The 23247-nt window shown below is 39.1% G+C and overlaps 2 protein-coding genes and 1 long non-coding RNA gene across 6 annotated transcripts; 1 reads left to right on the top strand and 2 right to left on the bottom strand.

The window, feature by feature from the left end:
- Positions 1-2275: 2275 nt before the first annotated feature.
- Positions 2276-2948, bottom strand: LOC128092719 (uncharacterized). The gene is made up of 3 exons (XR_008211952.1): positions 2748-2948; positions 2451-2692; positions 2276-2390 (listed from the first exon to the last, which is right to left on the bottom strand). It is a non-coding gene; the product is annotated as an uncharacterized LOC128092719 (long non-coding RNA).
- Positions 2949-6128: 3180 nt separating this feature from the next.
- Positions 6129-8829, top strand: LOC120424301 (SWI/SNF-related matrix-associated actin-dependent regulator of chromatin subfamily A member 5-like). 4 transcript variants are annotated; one of them, XM_039588404.2, is made up of 4 exons: positions 6129-6221; positions 6317-6443; positions 6511-6965; positions 7030-8829. In XM_039588404.2, exons 2-4 carry the CDS (start codon positions 6351-6353, stop codon positions 8672-8674), a joined length of 2193 nt encoding a protein of 730 aa, XP_039444338.1. In that variant the 5' UTR covers positions 6129-6221; positions 6317-6350; the 3' UTR covers positions 8675-8829. The 4 variants fall into 4 exon arrangements, with proteins under 4 accessions (XP_039444338.1, XP_039444322.1, XP_052563716.1 ...); XM_039588388.2 differs by having other exon boundaries at positions 6174-6221; positions 6309-6443; XM_052707756.1 differs by having other exon boundaries at positions 6192-6249; positions 6309-6443.
- A 95-nt stretch (positions 8830-8924) lies between these two features.
- On the bottom strand, positions 8925-19923 carry LOC120424319 (WD repeat-containing protein 43). Its single transcript, XM_039588416.2, has 4 exons — positions 18946-19923; positions 9642-10265; positions 9435-9584; positions 8925-9377 (listed from the first exon to the last, which is right to left on the bottom strand). Exons 1-4 carry the CDS (start codon positions 19767-19769, stop codon positions 8999-9001), a joined length of 1977 nt encoding a protein of 658 aa, XP_039444350.1. The 5' UTR covers positions 19770-19923; the 3' UTR covers positions 8925-8998.
- Positions 19924-23247: the final 3324 nt, after the last annotated feature.

Below are 23247 nucleotides of genomic sequence, written 5' to 3'. Positions count from 1 at the left end.
GAGCAATATTGACATCGAGAAGATCGACAGCCAGAGAGTCGACTGTATTTGGGTTTGCTGATTTTAAAAAATAATATAAGCACTAAATTCATATATAAAATCTTATCATTTTACTAAAATGCTATGTATTTTCAGAAAACTTCTTCCTGGTTACTCATCTTACTCCCTGACTTGGATCTGGATATGAAGAAAGTACACTCACAGCAGATTCAGCGATGGAAATTAGCATATTTTTCCGGGAGACATGACGACGTCAATGTCGAAATCCGCTTTCTAAAGCCAAAAAAGCCATCATTGAAAAACAAATTAAACTCCAAGTAACCTCCTGCAACTTCCCGTCATTTTCCCCATGGGTTTGTTTCAAGTGCTTGTTATTTCTCGCGTGTTTTTTTTGTGTGAAATAAAAATATGAATAGTTGTTTGATGAACATTGTTGTTTAATTTATCCGATCTTCAATCAATCCATCAATCAATCAAAATTGCATTCACAAAAAGCATGATGATCGTTCGTGTTGGTGTTAAAATTCAAGTCGATAAGATGCTCCAAAATCACATCAATGATCCACTTCCAATTTAGGCGAGAGGATACCGGCTCAAGATCCACACCCGGCGATGGCAGCTTGCAACTAATGGTTTCGAATCCCGAACAACTAATTTTCAACAAAAAAATCCAACTCGGTCAGCTGTGTCGGTAATCGAGTACAGAGTAAACAAAACAGATAAAAATAGCATGGGGAGCTGGAGGAAAGGGAGAGAGAGCAATATTTTTGCCTCTCTCAACTTTTTGACATTTTCTGCAGGGTTGGGTAACAACAGTAGGGGCCAGCACTAAACCAGCCGAGTAAAGTCCAAACTCGGCCATTGTTCAGCACTGGAGTAGCTATTAGTGCTGTTGTCAAAGCAGTTTAGCTTTTACTTGGAGCTGTAAATGCGCTGTCAGTGCTAAACAGTGACCATGTTTAAGTGCTGGATGGTTACTTGGGCCCATTTGATTTTTTTCTTGACCGGTTCCTTCCGAAGTGCGTATACCGCTTAAATGAGGAATGAAATTCATAGATCGATTTCAGAGCTATATAACTGTTTCGTTGTTAATAGCTCGACTTTGATTTTCAGTTATCTGAAAAGTAAACATATAATCCACTTAGCCACTAGGATGTTTCGGATTATATCAAAGAAAATAAACAACACTTTTTTGGCAGATTTAGGATAATTTATTTCTCAGCCTCCAGAACAGGGGCGCCGACTAGTCCAAAATGTTGGGGGGGCACGGTTGTTTTCCGAAATCGATAGGTAAGAGTGGCGATTAGATGTTAAAGTTTCTTGTATTACTGCGGGCGTTAATAATTAGAATTTGTTGGCGTTGGTATGACCGCATAAAAATGGTCGCATGACAGCCGCATGACAGATAAACTAACTGAACTGAAACTGAAACGGTACAGCAAGCATTGAAATGAATATAATTTTCACCAACAACTGTCATTCTGAGGAAAATATCGATTCTTAACCTTTCAAGGTGGTATTTTTTTTAATATTAAAAGTAAATTTGAACACAAATCAATTGTTTTTTTAGACATGGCGCATGCTCGGCAGGAAGTGCTTCACAAGCACGCTTCACCCAACACGGCCCTCCATTGCATTTACGACTTTTTCTACTTAAAACTAAGTAAAACTAGATTGGCCAAAATTTATGGCAAGCACCCATCTACGATTTCAAACTAGATTGAAATGCACGACGAAAACGAGCTTTGCTCGAGAAAGGAAAGGGAGCAGGTTTATATAAAATTTTCACCGTCCGGAAGGTCATATTAGATCGACCTCCTTCTGGACGAGGCAAAACAATGTTTCAGCTCAAGTTCGGCTAGCAAAAATGCATCACAACCATCAATCGCATATTGCATGCCGAAGGATACATCTGGAAAGTTCTGAAGCATCGATCGGTGCAGTTGCGGACTCAAGATGTGTGCCCGGTATCAAGCTGAACTATCTGTTCTGATGTGGGTCATTCATAATTTGAGTTTCTTGGCGAGTTTGCTGTTGACAACCGAGGAATATTGAGGACCAAGGGGTACGCTCCTATTGGAGAGCGGATCGTGTTCCGAGGCGAGCTTACTCGCCGTTCAAGAGCTTCAATGCTTTGTTTTCTGGGTGTTAACGGAATGCTCGAGTCGTTTTGCAACATTTTGGAGTGTGCAGAGATTGTGGATACTTTCCGGGGGGTCTCTTTGATCCAAGTGTGGGTTTTAATAAGGCTCTTAAGGTTTAGCATTAGTTTTTATTGTACATGAAATAATTGTTGAAATGAAGTTTGATTTTCGAATATATTCGCCTTTAAACGGCTTTTCTTTTTGCCTCTTGCTTCCTGACGGCTCGTTCAATGTAGACAACCCGTTCTGTAAGTCGTACAACAAGATCAATCGTCAACATTTTACAAACTGAAACAGATCAATTACCTTTCTCTTGGAAACCGATCTTGGTTTAAAGCCGGAAGCACGTGGTTCGCTTGCGTTGTTCGTCTCTTCTCTATTCCCCGACTGATCACGCGCGAAAAATTCGTTTACGAGGTACGAAGCAGAATCGGCCCCATCACATCGATCCAGTAGATCCTCGTAGCTCGACTCGTCTTCCGATGAATCGGATGCAGAGTTCAATGCGTCATATGTAATCAAATCATCTTCAGGGTATAACATTTTAGCTATACAAATGAATAACTATTAGTAACAATAAAACTTATCAATTTTAAACCAAACCTTCGGGTGAACAGCAAATTTCTTTTTATAAGCAGGAAAAAGCCAACTCAATAAAAAAACAGTTGATTAGTGACAGATATTTTCATAGAACAGAATATTTAACGGTTGCTATGATCGTATTTTTTTAACAGGCCGCACGTCATGCGGTCATACCACCCAGACGTTTTGTAAAATCACTGAAATTGATATTATCTAGATACGCGCAATATATCACGAATTAAAAAAAAATATTACGACGTGATACGATTTTTTTTTTTTCATCCGGAATCATTTTTTTTTAAGGGAAAGATTTTTTATTAAAACGTCATTAGAATGTCAATTGGGGAGATTTTTTTATATGTTTGGAAGGCGAATTCCTTCTCATTGGCATATTGTCACTTATTTTCTAGAAAAACGAAACTATTGGCACTACGTCCCCCGGGGCATGGCCTTCCTCTAACGTGGGATTTCTGCTCCAGTGCCTCTGACGAGACAGGAGAAACCGGGACCGACGTTTTACTTCACCATCCGATAGAAGCTCAGTGGATAAGGCGGGAATCGAACCCGCGTCTCATAGCATCATCGGGATCGGCAGCCGAAGCCGCTACCCCTGCGCCACGAGACCTTTTCTAGAAGTAACAGTCAATAATAAAAATAATCAGATATTTAGAAATTTAACAATACAAATATTCTAAAAATAAAAACAAAAGAAAAAGCGCAAAGATCTAGAATTTCAGAAATTTAAAAATACAAATACACATTAAAAAAACCATTTTTCAAATCTGCAATTAAGAAAAAAATAACAGATACACAAAATTCAATATTCCAAAATTTAAAAAAAAACAATAGAATAAAAATATTCTAGTGTTAAATTTTTTTTAAGAAATCAAAAGCAGAAATCCAGACATTTACACAATCAGTAATTTAGAAATAACAATAAAATTCAATGTTTAAAAAAATCGAAAATTTAAAAATTATTGCATGCATTATTTTTTTAAGAATTTAAGAATTTAAGAATTTAAGAATTTAAGAATTTAAGAATTTAAGAATTTAAGAATTTAAGAATTTAAGAATTTAAGAATTTAAGAATTTTAGAATTTAAGAATTTAAGAATTTAAGAATTTAAGAATTTTAGAATTTTAGAATTTTAGAATTTTAGAATTTTAGAATTTTAGAATTTTAGAATTTTAGAATTTTAGAATTTTAGAATTTTAGAATTTTAGAATTTTAGAATTTTAGAATTTTAGAATTTTAGAATTTTAGAATTTTAGAATTTTAGAATTTTAGAATTTTAGAATTTTAGAATTTTAGAATTTTAGAATTTTAGAATTTTAGAATTTTAGAATTTTAGAATTTTAGAATTTTAGAATTTTAGAATTTTAGAATTTTAGAATTTTAGAATTTTAGAATTTTAGAATTTTAGAATTTTAGAATTTTAGAATTTTAGAATTTTAGAATTTTAGAATTTTAGAATTTTAGAATTTTAGAATTTTAGAATTTTAGAATTTTAGAATTATAGAATTTTAGAATTTTAGAATTTTAGAATTTTAGAATTTTAGAATTTAAGAATACGACCAAAAACGTTTTAAAATTGATTTCCAATAATCAATAATGCTGATTTCCTGAAAATGTTCTATTTTTAGTATTATTCTTTACTCCCTGATTTTTGGCATATTTTTGAGGGTGCAGTTAAAATTTCTACAGCCTTTTTATTATTTTTAATCGATCATAAATTGCTTGTTTTTTAAGATTATAATGTAGAATTGTCTCAGATAAGGTTTTAATTTGTCGGTTTCTCAGTAAAGCGGTGCGCTAGTTTTCAAAAAATTACTTTTTTTGAAACAATTGCTAAAATTGGTAAAGAACGGTTAACGGTTAAGAAATGTATTTGAAATCTATTCAAATCCTTTCTAAAAATACCCAAAAAAATATCGAATTTATCAGTATTTTTGTAAATGTAAAGCAGTCAACAAATTACCACTTTAAAAAGTGTTTCAGCTTATATTCGCTAAATCCTAATCTACAATGGCAAATTGAAGAATGTTGCGTTTGAAAACTTGATGATTGTTTTCGCAAGAGTTTGCGTAAGTTTGATTGTAGATGAAGTGCTTTGGGACAAGAACATTGGTTTTGTTTTTGAAACAACATGCACAGATAGAAATCTTATGAGCAAATCCGTAAAATCCGACGTCTCCGACGAGCACAGTAGTATAGATAAAAGGTTGTCGATTTAGAAAAATAATGCTTCTTAATCCAGCAAATTGTAAACGATTTTGTTCAAAAATTTCAGCGATTTCGAAAACAACAAATGTTTTTGAACTATTTTACGGATTCGCTTACAAGAATTCTATCCGTGTGTACAAACAATGTTCCATTTAAATTTTAAATATTATTTTCAATTATTTCCTTTTTTTCATATTTGATATAAGTATATTTTTCTTCCAAAATTTCTGGGGGGGCACAATGTATGGGCTGCCCCCCAGCCAAATTTGAGGGGGGGCAAAAAGTACCGTGCCCCCCCAGAGTCGGCGCCCCTGAACAGCATCAAATGAGCTTTATTTCATTTAGAGCATTTGTTTTAGAGCTGATATGTATTGAGTTTAGTTGTTTTATGACTTATTTGCTTTTCAATGCTGTTTAGCAGCCAATTTATGATTTCTTTTAGTGCTGGGTGGTTACTTGGGGAATAAGGCTTTCTAGGCCCAGTGAAAAAAATATAATTTAACTCAAAAATGACGAACTCCTCGTCACAGTGTCCTGATGCAAACAATGATCGAGCTGCAGCTGTCACAGCCCTGCGAAGTATGTTGGCTGACATATCGGGCAGTCAGTCAAAAAAACCAGCTAAGAGTCGCCTGACAAATTTTTTTTGCTAGAAAGAGATAGGAAACCTGATGCAAACAAACGTCCAGCTGTCATGTAAACATACTTTGAATGTATTGGTAAATTTCTGACTAGAAAGCCTATCTACAATCACTTAGCTTAGAACATCTAAGTAAAGTAGTTACTTAGGAAAGTCTGCAACTTACGTTCGTCATCCACAATCAACTTAGAAAACTTGCTGGGCTGATATACGTTGCTATGCAGTTGTTTGTTTACCTTTGATATGGAAACGTCAACTTACCGTAGATTTTGAAATTTTCCAAATCAAACGTCAGTTTCTAATTTGATTACTTTTCCATTGTAGAAACTCAGATTCATTTCCATTGATTCAAATTCCTAAGCTAAGTGAAATTTTCTAAGCTAAGTGATTGTAGATAGGCCATTATTAAATCAGCTAGTTACTGAATCTTCGACTAAATATTCCCTAAACGTGATGATTTTACAACAAGAGTGCAAAAGCTCGTTTTAGAGCACGCAAGGAGCCGCTACTGTTAACAAAAGCTTTTAAATCCTTTAAGCCAAAGCTCGCGTGATCGCAGAAGGCGCGCGCAATTTTTGCTCAAAACCAGTTTGACCATCTGCCCGGACAGGTCACATCGTGCTCGTTTTCATGTGCGTTTTCGTCGTCTGGTGAAAAACAGTTTGTTATTTTTTGTTGTTGTACGACTTTTTTAACACTGATTTTTAATGTTTAAAAAGCTTTACAGTTTCGTAGCCTTCAAAAGGCGGTTTTCCGTGAGTATGAACTCCACCGACAGTCCGAACGTTCCGGCGGTCATCGACCCGGCCCCGGCCGTCAGCGAGCCTACCTTGATCGGTATTTCACAACTTCAAGTAAGAGAGGAGTTTCGGCGCGGCGCTTGCTTCGATAGTGCCCTTCATGGCTTGCTTTGTTTTGCAGGACCCCGGCGATGTTTCTGCGGTGGCGTTTGAAACGGAGGAGGAACGCGAGTACCGGGATGGCCTGGAGCGCGATCGGTTAAATCGGTTAGCGTTTCTGGAGACGCAGTTTTCGGTGTTTAACGAGTTTATCAAGGAGCGACGCAACGGGGAGCCGAAGGCGCCTGCCAGGAAGCCGTTGGCCCCGTTGGATGAGAACAATAACAACGGCGGGAAGAAGCGGACCAGGCGGCACGTAAGCCGGAACAAGGAGGAGGCGGAGGTTGAGGCGTTGCCTTATTTTACGGAGTCGCCGCCGTTTATCAAGAACGGGGTGATGAGGCCGTACCAGGTTCAGGGCTTGAACTGGCTGATTTCGTTGTACGAGCGGGGAATCAACGGGATTTTGGCGGACGAGATGGGCCTGGGAAAGACGCTGCAGAGCATTTCGATTCTGGGCTATTTGAAGAATCACAAGTGAGTGTTGCGTTTGGGTTTGGGGTTTGTTGAGAGGATTTTAATTGGGTTTCGATTCTTCCAGGAACATTAAAGGGAAGCACATTGTGATTGTTCCGCTGACGACGATCGACAACTGGATGCGGGAGTTTGCGCGTTTTCTGCCGGAATTGCGCATCCTGCGAGGTCACTGCTACAAGCCGGACAAGAAAGCGTTCTTCGAAAATCTTGCCTCGAACAAGTGGGACGTGGTCGTTACGAATTACGACTTTTTCGTATCGTCGTTTAACAAGTTCAAACAGATCAACTATCAGTACGTGATTCTGGACGAGGCTCAGCGCAGCAAGAACGAGCATACCCGGCTGGCGCGGTTCATGCGACAGCTCACTCACCGGAACATGCTGTTTCTCACCGGAACGCCCATCAACAACAACCTTCACGAGTTGTGGGCGTTGCTGAACTTGCTGCTGCCGGAGTTCTTCCAGAACGCGGACGATTTCGACTCGTGGTTCAAGATGGAAGACTGCATCGATCCGAACCACGAGCGGGCCGTCAGGCTGAAATCGATCCTGGAACCGATCATGCTGCGCCGGATCAAGGCCGACGTCGAGGCTGGCTTGCTGCCCAAGATGAAGACAACGCTTTTTATGCCGCAAACGCGCACTCAACGGTACTGGTCCAAGCGGGTACTCTGCCGGGACGTTCCGCTGCTCAAAGGAGACGGGACCTACGTCGGCATGACAATGGGCATGCTGTTTGTGTACCTGCGAGAGATCACCATCCATCCGTACATGATTCCGCCGGCAGACCCGGACTCCAACTCGCTCGGTCAACACCTGGTCGACTCGTGCTCTCGGATGATCGTTCTGGACAAGCTGCTGACCAGGCTGAAGGCACGTGGCTCACGCGTGCTGCTTTTCTCTCAGTTTGTCCTGATGCTCAACATCCTCGAGGACTATCTCGTCTGGAAGGGTTACAAGTACTCACGACTCACCGGCACGACCCCGCAGGAAACGCGTCAAAAGATGATCGACGAGTTCAACTCCCCCGGGTCGGAAACGTTCATCTTCATGATCACAACGCGTTCCGGCGGACTCGGCATCAACCTGCCCACCGCCGACACCGTCATCTTCTACGACCTGGACTGGAACCCCCAGGCGGACTTTCAAGCCGAGGACCGCGCCCACCGAATCGGTCAGCTCAAGCAGGTTCACGTGTTCCGCTTTGTCATCCTGGGCACGGTCGACGAAGCCGTGTACGGCCACTCCCAGCGCAAAACCCAACTCGACAAAGCGATCGTCAAGAAGAGTCTCGGTGATGCCGACACCCAGCACGCGGTCGAATACCACCGGCAGCAGCTCGAGTCCGGCCAAAACATGGACCCGACGGCCGTCGACGGCAAGCTCGATGAAATCTTCGCCCAAATTGACGGCGGCGAACGCAGCGCAGCACTCGGCAATCTCTGCCAGGAGATTCACCTGAAGGCGCTCCGCAAGCGAACGCTGTCCGAGGACGAAGCGCTCGAGGCGATCAAACCACCGGCGAAGAAGCCGAAACCGGAGCTGGATCTCACCAGCGGCTATCGCTACAGACCGCGCCGGGCCAAGAAGGTCTGGGTGCCGAAGCAGGACACGGACGTGGTGGTAAAGCTGGGCAAGAGCGATACCGCCGACAGTATTCCGGTGCCGGAGCCGACCAACAGCGACAAGGACTGGCAGCCGGAAGTTTAGGACAAAGTCCGTTCAGTATTACTATGATTTGAGTTACCTGATGATTGTTCAAGTTTTCTTTTTATTCGTGTTCCATGTTTCAAAATACTCATGTGTTCTGTTACGCTTCTGTTTGTAACGTTCGATTTTACCGGTGTCGAAGGTCACCGTCAAGCTCTGGAAGCTAGTTCCGTCCGGAATCTTTGTACTACTGCTAATTATAAATGAAATACAATTTTGTTTAAGATTATCGAATCAACTTCAAAAGTGCTTCTTAAACATTTTCAATCTAACTTTATTCATTGTACACACCAGATATACAACACACTTTTCACCACGCCGGCACTAATCCGAAACGTCCATTTCTTCGTCATCATCGTCGTCCTCACTCGACGATCCTTCGGCACTTTGTTCCGCTCCAGCTTCTTCCTCCTCCTCCTCATCATCATCATCTTCCATGCTTCCATTCCGCAACCGCAGAATGCTTCCGACCGTTTCGTCCGCCTCGCCATCATCATCGTCTTCAACGTCATCGGAATCATCATCGACCGACGATGACCCACCCTGACCCCCATCGGCACCCTTCCCCAGCACCGAATCCACGTCCGACTCGTCGTCCTCGTGGTAGACGAGAGCTTGCGCGTTCACCAGCTCCTCCGGATTCTTGGCCAACCGCTCGGTACGATCCAGCTGGTTCACGAGCAGGTCCAACCGGCCACTGAGTCTGTAATGGGATCGCTGTTAACGCGCTGGACTTGAAGCTAAGCGCTTGAACACTTACTTGGACAGCGAGTTGGCATGCTGCACCCGGTACTCGATGATGCCCAGACAGGTGCTGAAGTTGGCCAGCAGATTCTCCGAGCCCAGCGCCATCAGCTGGCTCGTGTGGCTGTGGATGAGGGCCTTCAGCCAGCAAACGGCCGTTGCGACGCTGTAAACAAAAACGAAGTTTTCATATGCTGCCTGCCACCCATCCCTTCAAACTTACTGCACAGTTTTCTGCTGCATCAGCGTGGAAATCTCCGCCAGCAGCGCCGAGATGTACTGCGCCGGAATGCGCTCCGCCGTCCGCTGAATCAGCTCCGGCTCGTTCCGGCCGAACACGCTGCGCAGAATCTCCGCGTCCTTGCTGTGAAGTCCCTGCAGCAGCAAATGGGCCATATTCTTCTGACTAATCCCCGAAGACTTCCCCCCGTCCCCACCGTCCCCCGTCAGCGCCAAGTTCTCCAGCCGATCCTCCATCGGAATCTCCACCGTCTTGAGTGCCTTCTTGCCCGCGTTGACCGGGTTCAAAAACTCCACCGACGCGCTGTCCACCGTCGGCGTGCGCGTCTTCAGCTGCAGCTCTTCCTGCTCCTTGCGCTGGAACGAGGCGGCCGGTTCGCGCACAATCACGACCTGCTTCTGGCCCCGCACCGTGTCCTCCTGGAGCTGTTCGAACTTGAGACCGAGCTCGGAGCCGTACGCGATCAGCACTTCCGGCAGGTTCGGCGAGAATTCCAGGCTGGCGGCGAAGATGGGAAGGCGGCCGACCACCTTGGTGCCGGTGCCCTTGGTGTCCTGCGCCACCTCGAACGTGTGCGTCGGCTTGACCGGCTTGGAGGCGTTGATTCTGGGGAAGGAAGAGGGGGGTTTCATTAGATAATTTCATTGTTTTATCATTTCCAGTCAGGATCAAAAGATAGAATAAAAGTGACAAATTTAGAATATTTTAGGCGGTTCGTTTTTGCCTTTCTTGCTAAAGAAAGGTATAGGTTTTACTTTAAGGCTGGACGTCATTTTCATCTTCGTATATATTACGATTCAGCATGAATTTTCATCGGAAAAATCGTCAAAAAATCACACTGCATCGATTTTCGACGCTTCGTCGCCAAGTTGTCAAGTTGAGCTTCGAATACTGGCGCGAGAATGCTGGCGCATATATGTTTTGGCTCGAGATATACTCGTTTGTAGTAGCTTGTCTACCGATGTTTCCTTCAACATGTATTGTCCGTTTCTCTCGAAGGTACACGCCGCGCGGCATTCAATGATGTGCCGCAGACATTGTTGCCAGCGATTTTCTGCACTTTTGGTGCAATAAAAAACATTCCCGGCAACAATGCCATGCAATTGGGTCCTAAAATGAAGCTTAGATTGCTGATATTATTGTTCACAGCGATAAAGCTTATTTTTCTGAGTACAATGACCCTTTGTACGACCATAAAGAGCTTAAAATGGATTTTTAAATCAATTTTGAAAAATTAACCTCGCGGTCCTTCTTGACAGAAAAGCTCCTACTTGACAGGTCGTTCCAAGGGGACCATAGTTGATCCATCGAAAAAATGTTGTCTTGTCATAAAAAAAATTTGCATTAAAATGAAAAAAAGTGATCAGAAATGGTTTTTAATCGTGTTTTTTACCGTTGTACATAAAAATTGGTATAGGGCTTTAGTACCCAATTCAAAGAAGATCAACAAATACAAAACGCACAGTATGGGATTTGACAGCGCGCATTTGCCGAAAGTGCGGCGCGTCGTTTCGAGGCTGGTATGCCGCGTGTCCTTTCGGGAATACGCGCAATAAGATATCGTAGCTTTTCGGTTTCTTTTGCTCTGTCCGTTTTTGCATAACTGTTCAATGTTTATGCAAAAACTTTTGTGACATAGGACATTCATCCGGCTACAATCATTTTGTTTCCCGTGTGCTCCTAAAATCTCCTAAATGTAGACTTCATTTTTTCGTGATGTCGTAAGTTTATTTAACAGGGTTCATTGGATTACAATAGGAGCTTTCCAAGCTTTTCATCGTTTATATCGTTTTCAAAGTTTTCAATGTTCGCAACGCCAATAGAGATATCCACGCGCGAGAGTGTGTTAGTTTGTAACAAAATTTACACGCAGACATAGGCAAATCGAGTAGAATGATTCGTCTGTCAAAATCAGCTGTGTCTTATGTTATACCACGAGCACGTGGTAAACAGCTGTATTTTACAGGCGAATAGAGATCTCCACGGTTTCTCTCACGCACACCATGATTCTGTGTTAGTATTTGTATTTAAAGTATTGTTTTGGCTGAATTCCAAGCAGCTGATTTTGTTTATACTATTTTTACACATACATAGGCAAATCGAGTAGATCGATCGCCTGTAAAAACCAGCTGTTTACCACGTGCTCGTGGTATAACATAGGACACAGCTGATTTTGACAGACGAATCATTCTACTCGATTGGCCTATGTCTGCGTGTAAATTTTGTTACAAACTAACACACTCTCGCACGTGGATATCTCTATTCGTCTACTCGATTTGCCTATGTCTGTGTAAAAATACTGTAAACAAAATCAGCTGCTTGGAATTCAGCCAATCACAAGCGATCAAAACCAAAACAATACTTTAAATACAAATACTAACACAGGATCATGGTGTTCGTGAGAGAAACCGTGGAGATCTCTATTGCCGTTCCAGAGCCAAACGATATGCGACACCTAGTGTTGAGTAGCAGAATAGAGCGAAGAATGTCGATTGAAATTTCCGCCCTTTGAGGTTATGTATGCGAATTCTGTTTTGTTAAATTCCAGCGTTCAAAACAACTTTTGAGCAAAAATTCGAGCTGATACTTTGTTAACATTTGATGCTCTATCATTTTAATTTTAATCCTAATAAGCGAGTTGAATGATGCTGGATGATGTGGAGTGTTCCTTGAAATTTACTAAAACCAAGTACACCAACAAGTAGAGCAACTTTTTGTGAACATTTCTGTTTATTTTCACTTTTACTAAAAGTTAATCAATTCCTTTTACAAGCATTTAATAAAAATATTTCCCAAATTTATTCTAATCTGACGATAATGCATTGGGCCACGCCCATTTTCCTATTATCAGCCTTAGTTCTTCTTTTCTTCCAGCGCTCTTTTGGGTCTGCTTAGTGCTGCCAAAATTGATGAAATTTTAAGCGAACACTCACGAAAAGTAGCATTTATAGAGAAAGTTTACTGGCATCACTGGCTCACTCCAACAGGCACTGCTGCTGGTCTTGGTAGCCACCCTTTGTTCTTTATTCGCCTTCGCTTCTCGCTCGGTTTTCTTCAGCCTTCGATTGGAATGGGTCGTCAAAAGTCAAACGTCAAAAGACTTGGCGTGTTTGTTTTTTTGATGGGGCTTGCTAATTATTTACATGTTTCGGGATTATTTTTCAAGTGAGTGACTAACTAATGGGCAAAAGAACATGTTGCCGGTAGTTGGAAGCAATTTCATATCTTAAGTGCTTTGAAATCGTTAGCGCAAGGAAAAGATATTGATGGCGGCTTTCGTTAAGCAGTTAACCTTTCATCTTGCGTGTGGATGTGTGTGCCAACAAAATGATGAGAAATGGTATCGCAAAATAGAAATTATGATCAAAAATGCATTCAATTTGATCTTTTTGGCCAGTAAAGAGCATAAATTTGCGTGGTTACTAGTTAATAGCCTATATAGTATTGTTGGAGCTTTAATCGAGCATCAAACTCTTCATATGACGAAGATAGGTGTTTGATTAGAAAGGGTAAATTTTCCCTATTTTTTTAATTTTTCTTCAGTCTTTGTGAGGGGATACTGAAGTCGATTTGCTCTCCATCCGCATTGACCTTTTCGACGCCAACATTTCAAAAAGTATCATGTACAAACCGTGTGTTTTGAGAAAAACGCATTTGAGTGTTGAGCATCATTTTTCAATTCCCATTTTAATATAAAAGCAAAAGAAGATGTTCTAATGATAACTGAAGAAATACCGAATCGAAGAAGCCTGGAATATTTGAAGATTGAAGACAATCGAAGTTACCTTTTAACTATTTGGGAAACGAAATACATTCTGGACTGAACATTCAAACTGAACAGTCGCATTTTAACTACACTCTGCTAAGAATAACAAACGATGAAAAACGTTGCTTTTATTGATACTTGATTACCCATTTTCAATAAAACATTTTTTCCGTCATTATATTTAAGAAAAACAAACATAACTTCTTTTGAAATCACCAACGTTTATATCACCCTGCTGTCATTGGAGGGGAAGCTTTGTTATAATTCGTTTTCCTTCGCCAAATGTACATGGCGTCTTTTTCATGATGCTTTTTTATCGTCACGAGGTTTATGTAGTCTTTTGTTTGACAGGTTGACGGGCACTGCGGATACCAGAAATTTTTTTTATGTTACTTTATTTAAAATCATTATAAAACAGAATTTAATGAACTAAGTTTTGCTAATTAAAATTTTTGGTGGAGGAGTACTTTCAGAATATACAATTAGGTTTTACAGCGTCACGTCACGAGCGCACACGCACACTTATTTTTACAGAGACACACGTGCAAAAAATGTAAACAGTGCAGCCAAGCTATCAAATTTTTAACCTCAAAATCGATAAAACAGATTTGGAGGTTAGAAAGGAGTGCACTGTTTACATGGACTCTGCAAAGTTCGATGCGGTCGTCGATTTTGTTCGGGGAAATTCGTCGACAATCGACGAAGACCATGTAAACAGTGCACACGAGCTGTCAAATGACGTCACGGTGTAAAACCTAATTAGCAGTTTTTAAAGACTTTTAAGATGAGCTACATACCCTTGAGTAGCCAAATTTACCACCAATTTAGAAACAAAAAAAAATAGATAAACTTTCAATCCAATGTTTAAGGACAAAAACAGCCTAAAAAATTTATAATTTAAAAACATTAAAACTTCAAATTAAATGTTTAGAATGTTAAATTTTAAAACTTTTGAATTCTTCGAATTTGTGGAATTTTTTTTTTAGATTTTTATTTTTTTTAATTTGAAAGGTCCTATAAACAACATTCTATTTTATTTAGTTTTTGAAACACCTTGAGTCAGGAGTACACTCAAACCCCGATAGGTTGACACCAACTGTTGTCAAACGAACGGGGTCACTTTTTAGTTTGACACCCCCTTTACACGGAGTTCACACACACTATCAAACGTTTGTTTTGATAGTGTTCGTGAGGGCCGTGTAAAAAGTGACAGTAGTTTGACTTTGACGAACCAACGGGGTACAAACAAAAAAAAAGTGTCAAACGAAAAAGTGACCAACCACCGGGGGTTGAGTGTACTCAAAAACCCCAAAAAACACTCAAAAAGCCAAAAAAAAGACAATTTTGTTTATTGGACCTTTTCTTGAAAAAAAAATAAACTCTAGGTTTATGTTGTACTTTGCCTGAATTTTTTTTATTATTTTTGTATTTTTGCCTTCCTCACCTTACTGAGGAAAGGCTATAAAATCTGAACTTTTTTAATTAAACCTCCTAGACCTACCGTCATTTATACATATCGACTCAGAATCACCAGCTGAGCAAATGTCTGTGTGTTTGGCTGTATGTACAGGGTTGTTACGGACGGCGCGTATTTCGAGGATTTGGCGCAGATTTCGCGCGGATGGCCATTTTGATAAATAATTAGATAGAATGACTTTCAAGTTATTAAGAAAATTATTATTAAGAATTACGAGAATTTGTCTTTTTTCCATTGAGTGCAATTTCAATTTCTCATTAATAGACTTTATTTTTTGAAAAAGTTTGTTTGTATTTTCTTAATACGAACCGTCCAAAAATTAAGATGAAGATTATGTAGAGATTATTTTTTAAATGTATGGTTGAGAATTTCTTAAATAAAATTATTACTACACTTAACTCATTTCTTAATATATCCGGCTCTGAATATGTAATTTCTTTTGAGTTTTGAGTAATGTTTTTTTAACCTTATTTATTTTTAATTTTATAGTGGATATATTCAACTTGCCTTTGAATTTATGATGGGATTCACCCGTAGAAATATTTTTTCTAAATTTAAACATTCTTGGCGAAAAATAAAAAGATCTGAACATTCAAAAATTAATGCTCCATCATTCAAAATTCAAATTTCAAAAATTCGAAACTTTTTTTATATTTTAATAGCTTTTTAATAATTTTTTTTAAAATTCAAATTAAAAATTTTTCGGATTTTTGAAATTGTAATTAAAAAAACCAAATTTCTAAATTCAGAATTTTAAAAATCTGAAATTCATAACTCCAAAAAACTAAAAAATCAAAAATTCAACATTTAAAGAAAAATTTAAAATTTAAAATAATCAAAACTTAAAAAAAAATAAAAAAAAATCTAAATTTAAAAACTAAAAAATATTAAATTTAAAACAATTTTGAAAACAAAAAAACGACAATCTAAAAAATCTCAAACATAATTAAAATTCTTAGATTCTTAAAATCCCAAATTCTTAAATTCTAAAATTGCTTGATTTTTTAATTCCTAAATTCTTAAATCCTTAAATTCTTAGTTTTTTAGAAGAAAATATTTCAAATATTAGAAATTCAATTTGTTTCGGAATGAAATTTTATTCGCAATTCGCAATTTTCAGTGTAAGAACGGGCCTTGACCGATACCTCAAGCAGTTGACTCAACATAGAGGTATCATCAGCATCATTCATCCTTGGCCTGCAAGGCAAATTGGGCGACAACGTAAAAAAAACTAAAAACAGCGAGTTTTTTTTTTCAAAACAGTTACCTGAAAACTTGAAATGTTTTTTTTTTTAATTTTTTGGTTGAACATTTGACTTTCGACTATAAGTCTTTCAAGATTTTTTTAAAAAGGTAAATGCCTTTTAAAATATAGTTTGGTAATTTTTTTTTTTGACTATCCTGCTATTTTCTAAAAAGATTACATTTTATATCCTTAAAATATATACCAAAATTAAATATTTTTTTTTATATTTTTTAGTGAAGAAGCGTTAAGACTACCGCAAACAAACAAACAAAATTTTACTTTCTGATAGTTTGCCAGTTTTCCAAACTCACAAACTTGATTGCGGCAAACTCGCAAACAAGGCTAAATGTATGCAGGCTGATGTTTGTATAAACAAATCCAGGCAAACAAACAAATCTAATCTAATCTAACCCTAGCGCAGCCAGTCATTCGAGGGCATCCTGGAAAATGCCTTAGGTTGATCAACGCCTAGCATCCTCTTGTCATTATTAACACTTGCAGTGCCCCAATGCATCAGATTGCTTTGAAACATCACAAACGTTAAAGCGGCCAGGCCAACTGCGTAAAGTTAACCGCAAAGATGATTCGTTGAAGTGGATTGAGTTTGAGCACGAATGTTCAAACAACAATACATTTCTGAATCTACAGGGGAGGAAGAAACGTGGGGATCCCCCGCGCACGTTCCTGTTTGTTTAGGCAATAAATCGTTGGAAGCCACCATGCTAATAAGTTTTGGTGCTCCGGGACATTCAGGGATGGTACATTGTATTTCCACAAATGCCTAGGACATCATATTACGTGCTGGTTATAGCGTCACAACTCGCTTTACAAATCCCGACAAACAAACAAAGCGTAGAAACTGTCAAAAAGTGCGAGTTTGTTTGTTTGTTTGCCGTAGTGTAATGGCTCCTTTACCGTTTTTGTTACATTTCCACTGCCCTTCTACGCCTAATTGTCCTTTGTATTTTTTCGACGATTTTAACATTTTTAAGTTTAGTTTGACCTATACTTTTAGAGAAACACATAAATGCTCTTACGGCCTTTCATTACACGTGTTTAAATGTGAAGAAAGGTCGTAAGAGCAATGTCTTACCGTTTCTTTTAAATGTTGCTCCAAACATGTGGCCGTCCATTTTCAGATTTAATGTTAAAAAGTGCTTTAAAAACTACTACCGTAAAACGGGGTGACTTTGATACTGACCGTGGTAGAGAAGGTTTCGAAGTACCTCAACAAGAACTTTTCATTAAATTTTGACAAGTTTAAAAAGTTAGTTAAGTATAGTTAAGAAAATGTTGATGAAAGTCATTATACTACTAACTTACGTGAAATTGTCCGAGGATTCCGAATATGACAAAATTGAGACCAAAAAGTGCCGCTATGGCGGCCTACAGGGCAAAAACTAACGTTGTAAAATGTTTGTACGCAATTCGCAATTTTCAGTGTAAGAACGGGCCTTGACCGATCTTATGCACTAGGTTCCCGACGAACACGCACTGCCCTTACACCTACATCTCACCCTTGCTCTGAGTCAGTACGAGCAGCACGCTAGAACACGCATTGAGTGTTCGTGCCAGGCATGCACACCTTCTTTTCCGGTTACGCATTTTAACTCGGCCGGGGGTGGTACATTACGTAGGGTTTGATGTAAGTATAAGCGCCTAACCATTTAAAGTGTGCCTAACAACTTTCATTAAAGCAAAGACTGTTTTAAGAAGCCGCGTTAGAAAATCAGTGAAACAAAATAAACAGAAGATAGGTGGTAGATGAAATAGAATGAAGAGAAACCCCGTTGTGCGATGTTTCAGGTACATCCACAGCAGTTGACTCAACATACTGCGAATCAAAACAATACCGTCTACAATCACAAATTACATCCCTTTCCCACATTGTCGCGCCCCTTTCTTTTAGCCGTCTCGACTTTGACCCGCGGTGGTCAAAGGTTTACGATCCGTTTCCACAGGCCACCAGCTAGGTCATCATGAAAACCAAGCCAACGTGGAGGTAAGAAAATAGGACACTTGCAAGGAACCAGAGCTATACTGTCTTGATCAAGAAATGATCTAACAGGACTACGGACGTAGTCAGTGACGCTCCTTCCAGGATGTTCCTCGCCTGAGCGTCAACTGAAGAGGTATCATCAGAATCATTCGCACTTGGCCTGCCTAACGTTGTAAAATGTTTGTTCTAGAAAAATCGAAAAACTATGAGAAAAACTGCGATTGGCCAAAAAGTTAACACCGTAGGCTTATAGTCCATGTTATTACCTATCTTTTGACCTATGGGAGTATGGGTGTTGGAGGCTGTTGCAAAAAGATATTAAGGTTTTAAAAAAATCCATTTTTGACAGTAATTTGCAAAAGCTAAGAGAAAAAGTCGAACCAATCCTGGATGTCTATGGCACATTTTGAAGTGCTTTAAAAGACCTTTCGAATGCATCAAAGAGAGTTGGAATTGATGAAGTTTTACGGAAATGCGAGCAATTTTAAGATTTTTTAGGTTTTTTGGACCTCAAACTTCAAAGCCCGTTTTACCCCACTTCCCTTTGTCGTAGAGGGCTCATATTTGGCATGAGTTCATCTCATGTATAGACAAACAAACGCTGAAAGTTTCATCCAAATCGGAGCACCTCGATACGACCTCTAGAACAAACCGAGCAATATTTACAAATACTGCCTCTTAATATTCAAAGTCCTAGAAAATTATCTGCGCCCAATTCTACAAAATAAAACTTAACAATCAAAATTTATAACAAAACGCTGTTTTAAAATGATTTTTAAACAATAGAATAAAACTTACTTGTTCAAATCCTTCGCAAAATAGTGCGCAATCCCGGACTTGGCCACCACCAGCAGATGCAGCGTGTTCTCCTCCATCCGCGCGGAAATACTCTCCGGGGCATCATCCAGTGCAAACAGCCCAGCCGGAATCTTCTCGTCTCCCTCCAGCGCCCACAACGAAACGTTCCGATCGTTGGTCGACCCGGTCAGCGCGTAAATCGCCCCATCCAAATCATTAACGACCTCCACCAGGACAATGTTGGACGTGTGGCCAACCAGCTGGCGTACCATCTTTCCCTTCGCAGTGTCCCACAGCTTAAGCTGCTTCGAACCTGCGAGGATCGTTTCCCCCTGATGAGTCGCGGCCAAACTGGTCAGCTTTTCAAAGCCCACATTGTGAACCTTTTTCTGCTCACAATCCGCCACACTCCACTCGATCACCTTGCCATCGTTCCCGGACGTGAAAAGCGCACCCCCCTCGCTGCAGATTCCCGTAATCGCCCCCGTGTGACCCGCCCCCTTGAAGCTCTTCTCGATCTGGGCCGTGGCCGGATTGTACAGCGCGATTCCGCCTTTACTCGTTCCGAACGCCACCATCGTCTGACCTGCCCCACCGCCACCACTACTGGACCGCTTTTTCTTCTTGGAACTTTGCCCTCCCCCACCCGCCTGGACCTGGACCCACGTGAAGCAGGTGCACGGAACGTTCAGGTGCAGGTTCGGCGTGTAAATCTGCGCGACGCTGCTCTTCTCGACGTCGTACGTCACGAACTTGCCCTGGCTGTTGACGAACGCAAACAGCTTGCCGTCGCGGGAGAACCGACGCGCAATCGATGCCGCCATCGTGGGAGCACTGCTTACACAGTTATTTTCCGCTGAATTTGAAACAAAAAATTAGTTTGAAACCGCGATCGAACTGCAAACAGCGTGTTTTGAAGACGGCATGTTCGGCGGCCGAGAACTGTCAATCGGCCAGAGTGACGTTTGCGGAGGGGAGCATACACGAATGGGGTCACGATAAACAAACATTTTCAAAATAGAGATGTGAGCCGTTTGGAGGAAATCAAATGCACTGATATAAAAACGTAGCATTTTTTTTATTATCGAGAAATTAAAAAATCTTTTTCATTACAAACATTGCACCAATTTCTCCACCTGTGCAAATAATAACTGCACACAAAATAAGGCTTTCCGGGCCCAGTGAAAAAAATATAATTTAACTAAAAAATGACGAAATCCTCGTCACAGTGTCCTGATGTAAACAATAGGTCTATTCCCGTACTGCAGAATTCTGCAATTCTGCACGAAATCGGCAGCAGAGCGTTCCCGTACTTTTCTGCAACATAAGTAACTTTTTTCCCAGGCAGAACTTCTGCAGTGAGAGAGACAGAAGTTGCAGCAAAACCGTTCCCGTACTTTTCTGCAAGCTCTCTCTTCTCTTTCTTGTTGAAAAGTGACTGCAAGTTGGTGTGATGAATGTTGAGTACACGCTTACATAAAGTTTGCAATTTTGGTGAAATCAAGCATTTTATTATTAGTTGTAATATTTTTTTTGTTTTATTATCACTAAATCGAATTAGTCTTTTGAAGAGACGTTTGTATATTTTGAATTGAATTGTATATTTTGAATTGCCAAATAATAATTTGTACCTTTAACGGTGCTACCAATTTGTATTCTTATTTGAACCAAAAAATGTGATGTAATTTAGTTGAATTCTTAAATTTTAGGAAGTTTAAATTCTAAAATTCGGAAATTCTTAAATGCGCCATCTTGAATCACAAAAAGTACATTTTTTGGAGTCGTTAGAAAATCAGGTTTAGAGGATTTAGAGATTGAACATTTTGACGAGTTCTTCGGAAAATAGAGTACGAACTGTTTCTATGTTTTTAATATTTGAGTTTTCATTATTTTATGTACAGAATTTTAAAATTTTACTTATTTTAGTTTTTTTAGTTTCTTAATTTTTTATTATTTTTTTAAACTGTAACTTTTGGAATCAAACTTTTGATTCATTTATGTCGAATTTAAAAATATTTGAATTTTTAAGTTTAGGAACTTTTAAGTTAGAAACCTTTATTTTTTATTTCAAATTTTGAAAATTAAGATGTTTTTGAAATTTTCAATGTTAAATTTTTAATTATTTGAATTATCAAGCTTTGAATTTCTGATTTATTGTTTTTTTTCAGAAATAAATATTTGCATTTTTAAATTTCTCTAATATCTGATTTATTTTTTTCAAGTTCCTCAATTTGAAAATATTTTTTTTTATATTTTTAATCACGAATTTCTTAATTTTCAGATTTATAAATTTATGAGTTTCAAAATTGTAGAGTTTGTGATTCATTTTTTTTATTTGTCAATTTCGCTGCGTCACCGTTGTTCTTCGATGTGAAATCCAATCATAATTTATTTATGTTATCTTTCAAACATTTTGCTATTAAAACATGTATTTATGGTCTATATAAATTTACCTTCTATATTAAACCTTTTTCTTTTTTTAATTATGTTTTTTAAACGTACCTGCCATTCTCATTTCTTAAATTGTTTACCTAATGTAAAAGTTTTGAGTTGTTTCTAATATAAAATGTCTACCTAAGCATTATTAATTTCTAGTTTAATAAATGGTACATGCTTGATTTTTTAGATAAAATGTTGATTTGCATAAAAAATAAGTCCCCGTTCTAGAGGTAAACTTCTTTCAATTACAATTTTTGTCAATCCATTTTTTAATTGTTTTGAAATAATTAAAAAAAACTTCAATACCCAATTTGAGTAAATCCACTCAACTGTGTACAACATTGCAGAAAAAGTACTGGAACGCGCTACCCAGGCAAAAGTTTTGCGGCTTCTCTCCTTGCAGAACTTCTGCAAAAGAGAGAGATGAAGAGAGCGAGTTGAAAAGTACGGGAACGTGCTGCAAAAAAGTGACTTATGCTGGCTGCAGAATTCTGCAGAAGCTGCAGAAATTCTGCAATTCTGCAAGTACGGGAATAGACCTAATGATCGAGCTGTAGCTGTCACAGCCCTGCGAAGTATGTTGGCTGACATATCGGGCAGTCAGTCAAATAAACCAGCTATAAGTCGCTTGACAAAAAAAATGCTGGAAAGAGATAGGAAACCTGATGCAAACAAACGTCCAGCTGTCATGCAAACATACTTTGAATGTGTTGGTAAATTTCTGACTAGAAAGCCTTATATTTGCACACTGAAAATCACCACGGGGAACCGAGATATGGCTGGATTTTCACCGGAACTTTTATTCCGACGATATAAAAAAAAACCCCTTTGGCCAAATATCAACAAAATATTTTGCTTTTGACAAACAGTAGACAGTACAGAATTGGCCACAAGAACCATGTTCCGGGACCCCGGTGGAAGATTGACCAGGAAGGTCCAGTAATTTTGGCATGATGCATTTCAAATATCATGATTTCAACAGAGTAGCCTACTACTAGTGTTTAATTAGTAAAGCAATCAATTCTGACCTACTGTGACCGGTAAAAAGGGCAAGATGCATGTCAAACTTCATGATTTTTCTAAACTAATTCATAAAAAGCGTTTTCAAGACCAGTTGAAGAATTTTGAAAACTATTTATTTAAGTCGCGGTTTGTACATGATGCTTTTTGAAATGTTGGCGTCGATTTTACGAAATTGATCACTGTAATGTGAGAAGTTATTTTTTCTTGCCATGACAAGTTTCTTCTTATCGAGAAATTAAAAGTGCAACATGGAGTTAAACTTTCTGTCAAGCTTCTGTGAAGTTTACCGTGACAGTTGCGAAAGTTTAACTCCATGTTACCGGCTCACATCTCTCTTTATCGATATTAAAAGTAAAAAACTTTTGACGATACAACGAGTTTGTTCCAGAAATGCATGATACACGCAGAAAAATCCGATTGTACACCACGCAAAATGTTGGGTGTACTCCACAAACATGATAGTCATCTCAGGGCCTGCAAACATGTTTGACCAATTCAAACCAACAATTTTGTGGATCCAACAAACATGTTTGTTATGTCGAAAAGGAAATTTTTAATCGAACAACTATCATGAGGGATGGTTCAACAAACATGCATGTTTATCGAATGAATAAACTGTTTATAGAACTTATAATCTGGTTTAACAGGTTATTCTTCTTCTCTTCTTTTTCTGTATTTTCAAAGACAGTATTGTTTTTTTATATTTTATTTATAATTTTCATAACAAGATTTCATTTACTATAAAATTTAATTGATTAATCACTACACATTCCACTAATAACACTCTGTTGACCAGAAACTGGAGCCAGGAAAATATTCTATTGAATTTGTTGTGGATCA

Source organism: Culex pipiens, chromosome 2 (genome assembly GCF_016801865.2).
Source record: "Culex pipiens pallens isolate TS chromosome 2, TS_CPP_V2, whole genome shotgun sequence".
In the NCBI taxonomy this organism is placed as follows: domain Eukaryota; kingdom Metazoa; phylum Arthropoda; class Insecta; order Diptera; family Culicidae; genus Culex; species Culex pipiens.
This window is presented reverse-complemented; position numbering and strand designations above follow the sequence as displayed.